We start from the raw sequence: 18,144 nt of genomic DNA, 5'->3' as shown, positions 1-18,144 counted from the left end.
CTTGGCCTCAACAGCTGCCTTTGGCAACAAATTCCAGATTCATCACTCTCTGGCTAAAGAAATTCCTCCTCATCTCCATTCTAAAAGAATACCCTTCTATTCTGAGGCTCTCTCCTCTGGTCTAAGACTGTCCCACCATAGGAAACATCCTCTCCACATCCATTCTATCAAGAGATGTCACCATTTGATAGATTTCAATGAGGTCATCCCTCATTCTTCTGAATTCCAGTGAGTACAGGCCCAGAGCCATCTAACGCTCTTCATATGACAAGCCATCTAATCCTGGAATCACTTTTATGAATCTCCTTTGAACCCTCTCCGGTTTCAGCTCATCCTTTCTAAAATAAAAAGGAGCCCACACCTACTCACAATACTCCAAGTGAGGCCTCACCAGTGCTTTATAGTTTCAACATTACATCCCTGCTTTTATATTCAAGTCCTCTTGAAATGAATACTAACATTATATTTGCCTTCCTCACCACAGACTAAATCTGCAAATAAACCTTTAGGGAATCCTGCACAAGGACTCCCAAGTATTTTTGTATTTTCTCTCCATTTAAAAAATAATCAACCCTTTCATTTCTTCTACCAAGGTGTATGGCCATACACTTCCTGACACTATTCCATCTGCCAGTTCTCCCCATCTGTCCAAGTCCTTCTAGAGCTTCCCTACTTCCTCAAACTACGTACCCCCACCCCCACCTATCTTCATATCGTCTGCAAACTTTTCAACAAAAACCATCAATGGGCCCGTAGCTTGTTAAGCAGCCTCAAGTGTGGCACCTTGTCAAAGGCCTTCTAAAAGTCCAAGCACCTATCATCAATGAAACAATATATGACAGTCAGTCGTTGAGTACCATCAGCAGCTACACTGAATACAGACTTGTCTTGCACATCACATAAATACACACCACCTACTCTGTCACTCATTACAGACTAAAATTGTGCTGGAAATCAAATTAAACCTACTCATCTTGCTTGATACTTCCCTATTGGTAACAACACAGATGTTCTACTGACAACTGAGCATATTGGAAAAGATTGACATCAGTTGGTTAGGTCTTTGTGGGCAGCAGAAAGCACCAACTGCTGACCACAACAAAATAGTTATCCATTAGCCATTTAGACCTTTAAGATGCACCAAATGGAAGTAACACAAATGCTGTTTTTTTAAAACTTCCATTTGGTACAACATCTTGAAGGATGTTAAATCCACATCCAGCTTTAATAGGAACATTGCCACAATAGCCACCATCAAGGCTGGAGAGCATGAAGATTTTTAAAATTATTTCTATTTGGTGGTATGGTTTATTTTGAATTTCAATTGAATTAACTGAAACACATTTGGAATTTGTGTTTCATTGATGGACCCTAAAAGGACCACCAACACTCACTCTGACAAAGCACACCTTAAGGTATAAATGTTCAAAGACAAAGTATAACCCTAATTCACCTGAACATTACGTAAATGGTTTTGTAAATGCTAAATTATGAAGAGAGATTGATCAATCAGGTTTAATTTCTCCGGAATATGCTGTGAAGTTGTTTTATTAGTATTCCCCAAATTATTAGACGTTAAAAATAATGTGAGGCATTAAAAATCATAGGTTGGATGAACAGAAAATATTTCCTGATGGAAAAATCCAGATGTAAACAAAAAAAGCAAGTAAACATAATGCAAGTATTAAGAGTATCACCAGAGATGGCCAATACATGCTGGCTGAGCTGCCGACACCCACATCCCATAATTGTATTTAAAACAACTTATGCTTATATAATAAAAAAGATCAAATAACTGAAAAATTGCAATATTTTGATGACTGTTTTAATGTGGTTAAAATAGGGATGTAAAATTAAAAATTTGAGACACGCATTAATTATGATTTAATTGAAAGATTAAGGAGGCTTAATGAATAGTCTTCTTGCTTTTAGAACCCAACTTGTTATAAAAACATGTGGACAGTGAATACAACGTAGAAAGGGAACACTCTCCACAGAAACAGAAGCAGAGTTAAAACTGCTTTCCTTGTATTATCTGAGCACAGTATCATAGTCATTAACACGCCACTATTACAGCTCAGGTTATTCCAAAGTTTGGAGTTCAGATCCAGTGCTGTTCTGAAAGGAGTCTCTGTAGGTCTTCCCTGTGGAACGTGTGGGTTTCCCGCAGGTACTCTGATTTCTTCCCACAGTCCAAAGGTTAATTGGTCATTGTAAATTGTCCTATGTTTAGGTTAGGATTCATCGGGCTTGTGAGGTTACTGGGATCATATGGCTCAAAAGGCCAGAAGGGCTACTCAATGTTGTATCACTAGGTGAAACACAAAACCTATGTTACAAGTACCTTAGAATATTTAAATATTGCTCTATTTTAATACATTAAGTAAAACAGAAGAGATTAAACTCTTATCTGAAAGAAACAGCACAAATTTGCTCAAAACTCAATGGGCCAAATAGCCTAATTTATCTCCTGTGTCTTACGGTCTTAACTGCAATGCTTTAACATATGAAAATAGAAAACATACAGCACAATACAAGCCCTGCGAACAAGCTGTGCCGAATATGCAACCTAGGCTTTACCCATAGCTCTCTTTGTTTCTAAGCTCCATATAGCCATCCAGGAGTCTCTTAAAAGACCCTATCGTTTCCACCTCCACCACCAGCCAAATACAAGCACTCACCACTCTCTGCATAAAAAAACTTACCCCTGACATCTCCTCTGTGCCTTCTTCCAAGCAACTTAAAACTACGCCCTCCTGTACTAGCTATTTCAGCCCTGGGGAAAAGCCTCTGACTATCCACGCGATCAATGCCTCTCATTATTTTATACACTTCTATCAAGTCACCTCTTATCCTCTGTAGCTCCATCTAGGGAGGGGTAGCACCTCTGGTGGAGGGGCCTGCTGTGGCCTTTTGCAGGGCAGCTCGTCCATCCTTAGTCCCCACCGGGCGCTCAGCTCTCACCTGGGGCTCCAAGTAGCTGTAGCAAATGCAGCAGCCACACCCCGGCAGACGGGCCAAAGCAGGTGAGGGTAGCCGGCGTTGGGATTTGTCTTTCCCAACGTGTGAAGTCTGGCCCTGGTGGATTGAGCGGAGGAGACCGAATAATCGTCCAACGGTCAAGAAGGCAGGCCAGCAGGTGTTTGTGGAGCGCTAAGAGCACAACAAGACACTCAGATGTCCTGGTCATCCGCTGCAAGAGGTGGTGATCTCTTTAAACTCACGCGGCTGAAGGCAATGTGCAGGAAAGCACAGAGTCGACTGTACTTCCTCAGAAGGCTGGCGTCATTCAATGTTTGTAGTGAGATGCTGAAGATGTTCTATCGGTCAGTTGTGGAGAGCGCCCTCTTCTTTGTGGTGGCGTGCTGGGGAGGCAGCATTAAGAAGAGGGACGCCTCACGTCTTAATAAGCTGGTAAGGAAGGCGGGCTCTGTCGTGGGCACAGAACTGGAGAGTATGACATCGGTGGCAGAGCGGAGGGCGCGGAGTAGGCTATTGTCAATCATGGAAAATCCTGAACATCCTCTGCACAGCACTATCCAGAGACAGAGAAGCAGCTTCAGCGGCAGGTTGCTGTCAATGCAATGCTCCTCAGACAGGATGAAGAGATCATTACTCCCCAACGCCATTCGGCTCTACAATTCAACCACCAGGGGCAAGACATGTTAAGTGCTGGGTTTAGGACTGAGCTTAAGTTACCACTCAATGCACTTTAGTAAACTATTTAAGAACTTTTTAAAAGCTATTTATTAATGCTTTTTGGGAGGGTGATTTTAGATGCACATCATATTTATACTGAGTTAAATACTGTATGTAATTAGTTTTGCTACAATAAGTCTATGGGACACTGGAAAAATGTTGAATTTCCCCTTGGGGATGAATAAAGTATCTATCTAATGGCAAACAACTGCTGTAACCTGCCAAGAAAATGATTTCCCAATATTTCAGAGCGGCTTGGAGGGAAATCATCCGCCAAATGTAAATTCCAGATGCAACCTGATGACGATTCTCATAAAGCATGCTCCCCAATCCAGATGACATCCTTGTAAATCTCCTCTGCACCTTTTCTATGGTTTCCATATCCTCCTTAACGTGAGGCAACCAGAATTGAGCACAGTACTCCAAGTGGGGTCTGAGTGTTCAATACAGCTGCAACATTATCTCAACTTGTAATCTCAATCCCATGATTGAGGAAAGCCAACGCACCATATGCCTTCTTAACCACAACCTGCGTACCTGCTTTGAGTTCCTATGGACTCTGACACCAAGATCCCTCTGATCTTCCGCACAGCCAAGAGTCTTACTATTAATACTATATTCTGCCATGATACTTGAGCTACCAAAATGAACCACCTCAAACTTATCTGGGTTAAATTCCACCTGCCACTTATCAGCCCAGTTTGGCATCTAACCAATGTTCCATTGTAACCTCTAACAGCCCTCCACACTATCCACAACACCCCCAACCTTTGTGTCATCAGCATCTTTACTAACCCATCCTTCCACTTCATCAAGGTCATTTATAAAAATCAAAGAGTAGGGGTCCCAGAGCAGATCCCTGAGGCACACCACTGGTCACCAGCCTCCATACTGAATATAACCTGTCGAAAACTACTCTTTGCCTTCTGTGGGCAAGCCAGTTCTGGATCCGCAAAGCAATGCCCCCTTGGATCCCAAGATCAAATGTCTTGCTAAAATCCATATACACACCTATGGCTCTACCTTCATCAATGTGCTTGGTCACATCCTCAAAAAATTCGATCAAGCTTGTAAGGCACGAGCTGCCTTTGACAAAGCTATGCTGACTATACCTAATCATATTATACCTCTCCAAATGTTCATAAATCCTGCCTCTCAGGATCTTCTCCATCAACTTACCAACCACTGAAGTAAGATTCACTGGTCTATAATTTCCTGGGCTATCCTACTCCCTTTCTTGAATAAGGGACCAACATCTGCAACCCTCCGGAACCTCTCCCGTCCTCATTGATGATGCAAAGATCATTGCCAGAGGCTCAGCAATCTCCTCCCTCACTTCCCACAGTAGCCTGGGGTACATTCCATCTGGTCCCAGTGACTTATCCAACTTGATGCTTTCCAAAAGCTCCAGCACATCCTCTGTCTTAATATCTATATTCTCAAGCTTTTCAGCCCACTGCAAGTCATCTTTACAATCACCCAGATCCTTTTCCATTGTCACACTTGATTGGTCCTACTCTCACGTCTTATCCACTTGCTCTTCACATACTTGTAGAATACCTTGGGGTTTTCCCTAATCCTGCCCACCAAGGCATTCTCGTGCCCCCTTCTGGCTGTCCTAATTTCTTTATTAAGCTCCTTCCTGCTAGCCTTATCTTCTAGTCACATCATTACCTAGTTTTTTTGAACCTTTCGTAAGCTCTTCTTTTCTTCTTGACTAGATTTACAAGTCTTTGTGCACCACACATCTTGTACCCTACCATCCTTTCCATGTCTCATTGGAACATTCCTACTCAGAACCCCATGCATTTGCCACATTTCTTCAGTACGTTTCCCTGAGAACATGTTTCCAGTTTACACCTCTAAAACTTAGTGTTATGGAGACACCCATATTAAAGAATGTGTTAGTTTTTAAAAATAAAGCCCAACTTTTTAAATATTTTAAGTCTCAACCTTGCACTGTCATGCAACTAGTAGAGCTGCTGCCTGTGTGAAATTTGCATGGTCTGCTTCTCAATGACAATGGTTTCTTCCAAAATCCCAAATATATGTAAGTTGGTAGATGATTTGCCCCTTATAAAAAGCATCTGTGTGGATGAGTGGTAGAATTAGGAAGAGAAATGTGGAGGTAATTAAAATAGAATTAGTGCAAAAGAATACTTTGATTTGGACTGAGTAGTTTATTCGTGTGTTGCACAATTCTAAATATACAAATATAGGATGCTCAACAAAAACAACACATTTCCCAAATTCTATAGATACTAAATTTACCATTTCCATTCATTTGTCTTACCTTAAATATCAAGGAATTTAAAGATTACACAATGCAAAAGAAACTAGTTAAAATAACTTACAATAAGAATTCAGGAGAAGCAACAGCATGAATTGGGTGCAGAGTAAAGAGGGATACCTCACCCCAAACACACCAGCTATTTCACCAGGAATAAAAATTTCTCATTCTTGATGCTGTATCATTCAATGAGGGGATAATTTTGTGCCCACACGGTCCCTATGTTTAAAATAATAGTGACAAACTTTATGGGTTTAATTTGTTTCATCTGGTAATTTAACCGCTATTTAAAAACAAATTATCAGATGAAATAGAAATTAAACCCATAAAGTTTCAGATCATCTTTTTGGGTAACTTCAATGATTAATACCTGTTAGAGCATGCAATCATTAAAAGTGGGTAACCCTATACTGTATATGCAAGACAATCTAACAAATGGACATGTAAAATCTGTTTAAAATCATTTTATTTTTTTTTAAATACAGAACAAAGTATTCTAGACACAACAATGTCATTTTCTGCATGTATTCATAATCCACCCATACCACACCTAACACTCAAATTAACAAACTTGCGCTTTTTTTTTTACAGTATGAACTGCACCAACATGCAACCACTCAAAACTATTTTTAAAATGAAGTTTAATAAATGGTACAGATTTTTGGTCTGCACTGGCAATTAATAAATGGCACGTTTTACTGGTAAAATTAAACAGGTGGTTTAGACATGATTTTACATATTACAATTTTAATTTTAGACTTAAAACACTCCTGTGCAGACATCCTGAAAACATTCAACCTTGCATTAATTTTATATTGTTCAGATATCTTAAAGGTTTCAAAGCACAGCAACAGAATTAAAACTTAAAAAAAGCACTGAAACTAATGTTACTAAACCTAAAGTTGCCTAAAGAAATAAAATTTAAGGCTTTAGTTTGAAGTTTACTTTGTATAATTTTACATACCATGTTACGGTAGAAGGGAAGATATATTAACATAATTTTATGAAACACAGCCATATACTGCATATCTTGGGCAACTGGCTATATCGGTTCTGTACAAATGAATAGCTTTTTTCTTTTAATAACTAATTGACACAAGTGTCATTAATTGTGATACCTATACAAGAGGACATGCTTTGAAAATCATCAGTATTAAATGTTCTTTATATATTTACATATGTAACCTGCACCCAAATCCCCTTTCTGTAGATGTACGCACATATGTAGAGTACATTTTTAATAGAACCACAACAGTGCAAGGGATGCCAGCAATCCAAATATAGCTAGTGCTTCTTTTATATTTTCCTGATTTTTAGAGTGTAGTGCAACCCACTATTAAAAAAAATGCTGCCTCCTCTGCTGGGTTTTTCAGGTATTAGATGCTGAAACTAAACCAACTCAAAAGCTGAAGGTCAAACATTAAATTGAAGGGTGATTTAGAACTTCCGATAAAACAGCAAGTAGCTGGTCTGTGGCAATGAGAAACTCTTTAATCTTAAGCCTGGTTTTAGGAGACAAGGCATTAAAAATCCCTTTATAACAGTATGTATGTAATTAATATAGAGGAATGTTCAAATTAAAGAAGATTGTCAGAAGTCTGGTAGACATTTTCCCACTAACACTGTATTTATTTTTAAATTCAGACAATAGCACTTCATTTTCAAAATAAAATTCATCATTCTCGATTACTTCGCTCTTCAAAACCAATTAACAGATTATATATTCACACCTCCCCCAGCCCCTCCCCATTCCAGAGAAAAAGAAACTGGGAAATACTTCACATCCTCCACCATGAGCTCAGCTGCGATATAATTTTCAAAATATTCAGCTCTAAAATAAATAGTCTATATTTTCTTCATGGTGTCAGTGAATATTGATGTCATTAGAAAAATCTTGGCTCCTCTATGAGGTAAACAGAATGAGTCCCTGCTCATTGTGTCTGGTAGCCTGCCATTCCAAAGCCAGCCTGATTAGGTATAACAGCTGTACCCTGTCCTTGGGGTGGCTGAGCACCAAATCCACCTACCCAGGCTGTTGTAGACGGAGATTGACTGTAAAGGAAGAGGAAATAAGTTTGTTATTTATGCACTTTAAGTGAAAATATCTGAGTTACACGATACAAGTTTCTCAATCAACATCCAAGTTACAAGATTGCTCAAGGTGATCAGGAACATGCAGACAAACTCATTCACTACAAGGAAATCACAAGAACACAGTTTTGCATGCCCCCTTTCTCACAAATGCTAGAATTTTCTTTGACATTAACAAGTTTAATCTTTATTCAATACATTACTTACTCTACTCCAAATCCTTGCTGATTCCATGTTTGGCCATACATTCCATACGGGGGCACCTGCCAACCATTGGCTACATATTGACCATATTGTTGGGCATTGCCGTACCACTGGCCCCACTGACCCCAGGGCTGAGCAAATTCCACCTGAATAAAAACAATAATATTGATGGAAATTAGATTCTAACATTCACTAGTAAAAGTTCCGTTTTCTTGCAAAAGATGTTTTAAAAGAACACATCAAGTTACCTGTTGATACTTGTTGGTGGTATCAGTTGTTTCTTTGCCCCAATAGCATTTAACAACATGACCTTCAATAGTAGTTCCATTGACCGACACTATAGCATGAGCAGCACTATCATGTGTGGCAAATCTACAATAAAGATGAGAATGTTTATAAAATACACCTGAATTTTGTAGTATGTTACTAAAATTTGGCAAATCACAAAGGTTTGTTTTTGCTGGCAGGAATACAGAACCCATACTGGAAAGGGATATTTTGCTCAAATCAAAACTCTTAAATTTCCCTAATGTATACTTGACCACAAGCTTATTTTCTTTCAATTTTTTCCTTTTCTGGAAGATCATATTTACTTGATGATTCAGAAACTCAAGCATTGTTCAAAAAGCCACTCATCAGTGGGTAAAAAGAGGCACGTCAAGAATTTCAACTGATATACTTTCATCTAACAGTCATGGGCATTTCTAATTATCTAACCTGAGACAGGAACTTTTGAAAGAAAAGAGAAGAGTAAAGATTTAAACTAACAGCTTTATACAAAGTGCAACCAAATAGATAAAACTGGGTGTACTGTTGAGAATTGCAGTTATGAAATAAAAAGAATAAGATCAACAAGTGGCAATGCAAAAATGCAAGATACACAAACATCTGCTTAAATAAATATTTTATATTTCAATTAACATCTTCTATTTTTTAAATAACACAAATAATTGTGGTACAATCAAAGCTTACCTGACAAAGGAGTACCCTTTCTCAGGAAAAACTCTGATTTCCATAATTTGTCCAAATGGCGAGAAAGTCTGACGCATAAGTTGTTCTAAATGTTAAAGGATTGCAAAATTCAAAAGATGTTAATACCAGAATACTTAATACACATTGCTCCTGTTGACACATACCAAATGAACATTATCCATACCTGTAAGTCCTGATGATATACCTCCACAGTACACTGTACAATTTGAAGGACTGGATTGAGAAACTACTTCTTCGAATCTTAGCTGCTTAGAACTATCTAAAAAATTGGGGGGAGGGGAAAATCAGGTTACTTTTGCACATATTCAAAGAGTAAGGAATAAATATAAGTCATAATAAGTATGGCTCATTTACAAATTGCTCTGCCTTCTGGGGTGCACCACTGATTAGAAGCTTATCTGATCTAGCCAGATAACACTGCAGATAGAACATCAGGCCAGTGGCAGGGCATCCTGGAGCAAGTGACTCATCTCCTGATACCCCAGAGTGTTCCCAGCAGCTACAAGGCACAAATTAGGAGTGCAAGGAAATATTTTCAACTTGCCTGTGTGAATGCAACTCCAAAATCAACAGCAGCTGACACAAAGATATAGTAGTTCACCTAAATGGCATCCATCAGCAATCAAAACATTCATTCCATCCACCACCCACACAAAATGTCTGCAGCATGTACTATCTACAAGATGTAGTCTGGTTAGAAAGGCTCCTCTGATTAAACCTCCTTAACATCATGGAAACCAGTTTCCCCCTGCATGGACTGTCTATACTTCTCACTTCCTCAGTAAAGCCGTCAACATAACCAAAGACCCCACTCACCCTGGACAAGCTCTCTTCTATGAGGCAGAGGACAGATCAGCCCAAAAAGAAGCACAGCCTCGACCTCACTGTTATAAGACTATTATGGTTCCCTTGTACGAAATGATGACCTCTTGATTTCACAGTATACCTCATTATGATCTGTCATTTTTTTTTTATGTGCACTGCAATTTCTCTGTAGCTTTGTTCTGTATTGTTTTACCTTGCTGCACCTCAAAGCACTGTGTAATGATTTAATTTGTAGGAACAGTATGCATGACAAACTTTTCACGGTATACGCATCACAATAATAAACTAATTCCTAATCCATGAAGTTGACTAGCAAGGACACGGGCACTTGGGAACTCCATTACTACTTTCCTCCAAGTCACTGCTTTGGAAAAATACTGCCAGCATATTTTTGTTGTTGCTGTGTTTAAATCTTGTAACTCCCTACACATCAGCAGTAATAGGACTTCCTTTCCCCAAACAGTTGCCAGATGGATCAAAATGGTTGCACACAAGCACCTAATAAAGGGCAGTTAGAGATGAATCACTAAAGCTAGCCTTGTCAGCAACTTCCAGATTCCCTCTCGCCCTCCCCAAATAAAAAAAGTTTTTTAAAGATGTTACAAAGGTATGAGAGTATTGCACTGTTTCACTATTAAACAGTAACCCTAAGCAAGCCAATCGTACAATGAAAGGGGAAATTCAGATAATGTAGTAGTCCACAGTAGTGTTGCTTGCTTTATGAGCTGTAATGGTAATTTCCTATCACCAGTATTCCCCGTGTAGGTGATGGCAATCACTTAAATCAGTGTAAAATAACGTCCATGTCAGTGATAAACTCCAGTCTTGCAGCTTTCTTCTGCTTTTCCCCAAATTGCTGAATTTTGTTTACAAGTTGCTTTCCTTGGGTGGTTGTTTTCAGCCACTTCATTAGAAAGCATCTTCATGTACAATCACTGGTGTTTAAAAGAAACTATCTAGTTTCTTCTATGTGTGACAGCTTGTTTCATGATAACAGCATCCCATAAATCAGTGCTGCACCTTTATTTTTAAACTGAAAATCATTAATCATGAAGCCAATGCACTGGATCAGAAAAAAGCTGTAGAGGACTGCAAACTCAGTGAACTCCATCATGGACACAGCCCTCCCCACCATTGTGGGTATCTTCAAAAGGTGGTACATTCTTTATGGACTCCCCCCATCCAGGACATGCCCTCTTCCCATTGCTATTGTCAGAGAAGAGGTACAGGAGCCTGAAGACACACACTCAACATCTTAGAACAACCTCTTCCCCTCTGCCATTAGATTTCTGAAAGGACAATGAACACTACTACCTTCTTGCTCTCATTTTGCACTACTTACTTTTTAAAAATATTTCTTATTGTAACCCATAGCTATTTTTTCTGTATTGTGCTGTACTGCTGCCACAAAACATCAAATTTCACAACATCAGTGATAATCAAATAATTGATGAAATGGTATCAAAATGCTATCAGAATTAAAATGAGAAAACACTAGCATTTTGGCTCATATTAAATTTCAAACTCAATTTGACATCACTACCTATGGCATTGTGCCAAGGTGGTCAGAGCAAACCACAGTTTGACATCCTTGAAAGAAGGTGACCACTTTCTGACCATATATCTGCTTTCTTAAGTCCATGTTGCTTATCTCAAACATTTAGATAATTTCATTGTTTCCTCTACCTTCAACACCTATAACACCTAACTTGTGTCTTAGAAAATAGATGGTCAAAAATTTCAATAACACCAGAGTGTTATCCTAATAACAAGTGGACTGAGAATAAATAAAATTCTCCTCTTAAAACTATTCACATAAATGGATTGAGAAACCTACTCTCTGGTGCACTCTTTGGAGCTGGTGGTTTACGTGTTGCCCAGTTGGTTCGAATTTGCCGGCCTCCAAGCCACTGTCCACCCATGTGCACAATTGCATTTTCAGCATCCTATAAACAAAATACAAAAGAAAATGTAACTACTGATAAATAAATTAATAGCATGAATTTTCAGGGTCAATAGCCCCCTCCCCCAAATTATGCCAGAGATAAAGTGTCAGTGCCAAGAGCCCATAAATTCACCCGTCTCGTAAAATGACTAATACACATAATTAGGTATGCTTACACCAGATTACCACTGCTATACCATCCCAACAGTATCGGCATAACAACATAACACTGTGACAATAGTATTTATACTCGAGTTGATGCTTACAAGATCAAATGTGATGACTTCAGATTTACCAAGACATTAGCTCTCTAGCCTCCAAGTTACCACAATCATCACTTCCCAATTTCTTTCTGCCTTAACATCATTAATTCAAGAAGGCATACAATTACTTCAAAATAACATGTAATCTTCAAATAAGGCTAAAGTGAGAATTCAAGTTTTGTACAACTACAAGAAATTCACACTGAAATTTGAACAGGTTTATATTTAGAATTGACAACTTTAGCACAACAATTTACAACTGATTAGGGAAAAGGTATCTCACAATTATAGTACTGCATGATTAAAATTAATCACCAGTTTGTGTAATCAGAATACAATTATTAAACAATAACAGAATACTAATGATTTTCCAATGATGCAACACTCAGTGTTAAACCTTAAATTTCAACTGGTACAATGATTGCTGTAATTTAAAAACTAGTTTGATCTTATCACAACTTACTAGACGGGCCTCCATAAAACTGCTTGGTTGCATTCACAAATGTTCGTTAAAAAATTGGATTTTTAAGAATCAGGATGACTAATCTAGCCCATGGAAGAGAGTAGTGACCCAAGAGAATTGGGTTAAGAAGCCAAAATAGTTTGGAAGGAGGGAAGAAGTGCACACTTTCCCACCCCAGCCCACCCACAAAGGTCCTGTGCCAAGAATTTTGAAAATGGAATATTACTATCACATGTACCGAGGTACAGTATAAAGCTTGTGTTGTGTACCATTCATAAAGATCTAGTTATTACACGTGCATTGAGGTAGCATTAGGTAAATCAATAGCAGTCTGCAGAATCAAGTGTAACAGTTATAAGTAGACAATAAGGTACAGGGTATTACTAAGGGTTATTAACTCAAAGGACAAAACATGGCATCATTAGAGTTAGACACATGTGATTCCAGGCCCAAAGCAATATGGTTAACCCTGGGAAGAAAAATACCATTGGAAATGGTGCAAATTGTGTGTTTGCTGGGTCATCTTCCCCTACCTTAAAGTGGGGTGGGGATATGAGGAGGGAAGGAATCTCAGTTGACCATACAGCATTTTGCCCCAGGAGCTGAATTCTGATATAGTAGTCACCGACAGACCTCTCTATCATGCAAAGTCTTCTCCAAACATTTTGAGGACTGGTGTCCAAACTGGGAGAGTTACACAGACCAGTCAAGTAACAGCTTGATTACAGTCTTACTCACATTGGAGATAGGCATCAACACAGTAGTATTTACACAGGACATTCCAACCCTGGAGGTCCTCAATAGTTACTCTTTAACCCCTCAAAAAATCTCCTGACACTAAGTCTAACTTTCCCATTATACCTTGATGTCCATCTCAGGTGATAGTCAGTGCTCTTTGTTTATGACAAAACAATGTTAACAGTAAATGTACTCAAGATGAATAATTCGATGTCCATCAAGAATGGTTTGGTAGCATCACAGATCAATCCATTGTTCTGAAGGTATGAGATGTTAAGTTGTCTTTGCAGTGATAAACATCATTCATCTCTGACTCCTTTCTGGATTTCTGATTCAGTTTATTGTCATATACACCAGGGTGCAATGAAATTCTTTGTTCACATGAAGTTCGCAGTTTCCATTTAACAACAATTTTCCATTAGAACATATGCGGGTAGATCCAGAGCCTGATCTGGAGCCTACAACTAGTAAGAGGACTCTGCGGAAATGTGGGGCGACAGCAGGGCCAACAGCAGAACAGGCTAAGCTGGCTTCCACCCGAGAGAGAAAATGATTTGGAGGATGAAGACCTGGATGTGTGGTATATGCTGCCTCTTGCTAACTCCCCACTGATTTTGAGACTTCCAGTCCTTCTCCTGCTCAATCAGGTGAAGTGGGGGGGGTGGGGGGGCACTATCTGTGGATAGCCTGGGTTGCAGCAGGACTCTGCAAGTGGTGAAGTGGGCCTGGCCATGGGACAGAGGGGTCCGAGTGATAAACCAGGGGAAGCCTTGCCAGGTAGACCAGAAGTATCCCCAGTAGTGTCTGAAACTGAAGAATTAGGTGAGAAGGAACAGAGGTCTCAGAGAATAAGGAGACGACCGGATAGGCTGGCCTACATAGCACCAGGGGAACAGAGTGTGACCCCTACCGTTTTAGGGAGATATGTCACTGCTTTTTACACCTGGGGTGTACTTATGTGTTTTGCAGTAAGGGTTGGTGAATTATTTCAATGTCATGAGGACATGACTAAATCTGGTGGGGAGAAGAGTGTGATGTGCTAAGGTTTCACAGCTAATGTATGGTTTCTTTGTAGCAGCAATGTTTGGATTATGACTAGTGATAACAGGGGCTTTGGAATGTGAGCCATCCAATGAGAGGCATGTTGTTCTTTCTTGTGGACCTGAGAGAAAGGATTTTGCGGTTTTTTGTCGGTGAGAGAGAAGACAGAAGACACGAGTGGAGAGAGTTGGTAGACATCCGGAGTGGATTTGGAGCAAGGGTCCGGGGGGTCAGCGACACTCGGAGGAGGCCAATGAGGAACAAATGGACAGAACTGTGAGCTCCAATGTGCCTATTAGACTGTTTCATTAAAATGGGCCCTTTTTATTTTCTTTACTAATCCTATAGTCAGATTAAGATTTATAAAGTTCAATAGTAATTGCATACAGTGTACTGCCTGATATTTTGCGGTACAGATCTGTAACCAGGCAACACATCATGCAACAGCCACACAAACAAAATTTCTCAGTTTGGCTGGGCCAGAGGCCGTCTTCCCCTAGACAAACGCATGCTGGCTGAACCAGAGGGTTACACATACAAAAGTACAGCAGAGGAACAATCCCTTCAGCCCATAATGTTGTGCTGAACTAGCTAAAAAAAAATAGAAAACACCCAAATACTAATCAGGAACTCCTATGCTGACTATATTGTTCCTACATTGTCCAATGTAAAATTCTCCATTCTAATCTCAGCTCTTCATCTCTACTGCATCTGCTCTATGGCAAGATTTTCACATATAATTTCTGCCAGCTTCAACAAGAGTACACTACCAGATATATCATCACCTCTCCCTTCAACATTTTGAAGCAACCACTCCCTTTGCAAGTGCTGAGTACTTTTCCATACTCAACACTCACCAATTTTTATGGCTCTTTTCTCATAGAAATGGAGAAGATGAAAAACCTCTTCACTCACTTTTTCCCTTCCACCATCAGCTCACCAAACAGTCCTACTAGGTGAAGCCGCTACTCACTCATAATTCAGGGTAATGCAATGGAGAAAACATTGGCTGAGTGACTTAGGAGCACATGTTCAAATCTGCAAGTGTGAACCTGAGCTTCCAATTGCCTATTAATTCTCCATCCTACTCAACTCCGATCTATCTATGGCATCCTATAGTGTAGTGGTAGCCAACCCATCGATTGCGAACAACTGGTCGACCTTTGAGACTAATACACAAGTACTATTGAGAGATTGTTTCCGGGTTGCTGGGTTTTAGGTCCATTCTTTCTGCCCAGTACACATGCGTGTAGCTCCCCCACATTACACAGTGTAATTCTGTGGTCCCCAAACACCGGGCCGTGAGGAAATGTTATGAGTCAGCTGCACCCTTCCTCATTCCCACTGCTTAACTTAAACACACATGAGGTCATCAGTCATCTAAATGCATTGATACCCTCGTGCCAGGGATCACTGGTTGGCCTCGCACGGCCTGCAAGAAGTGCCGATGCTACTGGCCTGGAGCAGATGACATAATTTGGGCTCGGGGTTTTGTAAGTAGCCGAGCAGCTACCGCACTGCGATCTACTGAAACAAACTTTTGTCCGCCAATAGATCCTACAAGGGGGGCGGGCACATGCCCTAATGCACTCTTTGCTCGGTCGGTTGCGACCGCTGCGGCCCTGGTACAGGAACAGCCGCACCTGGCCAAGGCGTCTGGCGGGCGGGAGGTTGTCTAACGAGGCAACAAAGCACTCAAAACTGTTTCCGCACTTTGAGTCCAAGCACCCTGCACTTAAAGACAAACCCATTGAGTTTTGTGAGCAGAAAAAACATGAGCAAGCGGGACAGAAGCTAAGTGCTGAGAGCTGCGAAAACTAAATTGCGGAATAGACTGAACATAAGGAAACTGCTTCGAGTATCCTTGTATTCTGGTCATGTTTTACAACCCCACCCTCCACAATCAGCCAGTCCGCAAGAATATCGCCAATATTAAACCGGTCCATGGTGCAGAAAAGGGAGGGTATCCCTAGTGTTTATACATTATTTCTACTTCTGGGTTGTGGGATTTTACTTCTGGTCTTTTGAGCCCCGGAGCACATGCGTGTAACTAACCGATCCGAGGTTGATCTTGCCTTTCACCAAGGCCGAGGTAGGGGAATTTGGGCTTAAAAAGGTTGGTGACCACTACTATAGTGTTATAACAAGGCCCAAGGCAAGACTCAGGAACACTAACTCATTGTCCAGCTGGTAAACTGCAGTCCCAAATTCAATAATTTCAACTAACCTGCCTGTGTTCTATCAGAACTGGCCAATTCCACTGTTGGCAATCTATCTGTGACATTAAGTCTTTTTCTTCTCTTCACTAATAGTGTCTAATCTGCTGCTGGCAGTAATGCAATAGTGTGGATGCCAACTGCCATAAAATCTCAAGGAAGAACTAGTAGTAATCTGCTGGGCTTTCCAACAGTTATGATTCATATTTTATAACTTTTGCGCATCTCTTTGTATGCGCTCTCTCTCTCTCTAAATAATCTCATTAACTAATCAACCACATGACTTCATCAACGGCTTATTTCCACATCAAACTTGGCTTCAGTATTTTCTTGTCCTATACATTTCACCCATCCCTCAGGGTCTCCACAAACTTGGTTTCTGTTTCCCCAGTTTTGATGAAGAATGGTCAACTTCAATTGTTCACTCATTCTTTCTACAAATACTTATCTTCAAAGTGCTTCCAGCAATCTTTTCAGCTAACTTCGGAGTTAGTTTTTTTTTGTAGATTTTCAATTTTCATTTTGTTAAAACTACTCCAGTCATCCTTAACCATCTCCCCTGTGGAAGGTCCACGTCTTCAAAAGGATCATCTGAACATACTCAGTCTGACACAACAACTGCACTGAAAACTAAACTGGCACTTCAAATCAGCAGCAGTAAAGCAAGCCAGAATCTATAAACACTAGGCATGGAATATACCTCATTATACTGTAATTATACCAAAAAAACAACCAGGTTCTATAATAAGTATAGAAGAGCATTCCTGAAGTAGAATTAGATAACCTTAAAAGATGTATTACCAAACCTAGTGAAGCAACAAAACAGAAACATAACAAAACCTAAACGTCCCTCAACCCATTGAGCTTTATAGTTCTGCCACATTTCATCATAAATCACAACAGATAAGGGTGAATAGGAGGCAGTTAAACAAGATCCTCAATCTGAACAACGTTCAGTCCTCAAGCTGAGTCCTAAAGAACTCTGGCCTAACCAACTTGGTTTCTGGAAGTTCTTAACAACCGAGAAGTCAGCCTTGTGTCAAGGTGGCTATGCTCATTGATGATGCTGTTATTGATAAATGCACTATGTTCATTTTTATTTTCAACCTCCCATTGAATTAAACAGCCCATGCTTCCATACAGTAAAAACTAGGTAACAAAATATCTGTGTTACCCAAGTGGCAGGCAAACAGCATCTCAGAGAATTTAACCACCTTTAACCAACCTCAGAGACTAACCCAGCACTTCATTACCATAAAGATGAGAAAATCTGCAGATGCTGGAAATCTAAGCAACACCCACAAAATGCTGGAGAACTCAGCAGGCCAGGCAACTTCATCCATTACCATCCATGGCTGCCCTTGAGAAGAACATGG

At 40.0% G+C, this 18,144-nt stretch overlaps 1 protein-coding gene across 5 annotated transcripts in view; it reads right to left on the bottom strand.

The window, feature by feature from the left end:
- Positions 1-6,440: 6,440 nt before the first annotated feature.
- Positions 6,441-18,144, bottom strand: part of tial1 (TIA1 cytotoxic granule-associated RNA binding protein-like 1) — a 30,875-nt gene continuing 19,171 nt past the window's right edge. For all 5 annotated transcript variants that reach the window (XM_059947823.1, XM_059947821.1, XM_059947822.1 and 2 more), the window contains 6 exons: positions 11,940-12,048; positions 9,441-9,536; positions 9,257-9,341; positions 8,533-8,656; positions 8,288-8,430; positions 6,441-8,041 (listed from right to left, as the gene is read on the bottom strand). In XM_059947823.1, the coding sequence (XP_059803806.1) occupies positions 7,921-8,041; positions 8,288-8,430; positions 8,533-8,656; positions 9,257-9,341; positions 9,441-9,536; positions 11,940-12,048 (678 nt within the window). In that variant the 3' untranslated portion in view covers positions 6,441-7,920. The remainder of the gene's footprint in view (positions 8,042-8,287; positions 8,431-8,532; positions 8,657-9,256; positions 9,342-9,440; positions 9,537-11,939; positions 12,049-18,144) is intronic.

This window comes from Hypanus sabinus, chromosome 22 (assembly GCF_030144855.1).
Source record: "Hypanus sabinus isolate sHypSab1 chromosome 22, sHypSab1.hap1, whole genome shotgun sequence".
Classification (NCBI taxonomy): domain Eukaryota; kingdom Metazoa; phylum Chordata; class Chondrichthyes; order Myliobatiformes; family Dasyatidae; genus Hypanus; species Hypanus sabinus.
The sequence above is the reverse complement of the archived record's forward strand: the minus strand, read 5'-3'. Positions and strand labels throughout refer to the sequence as shown.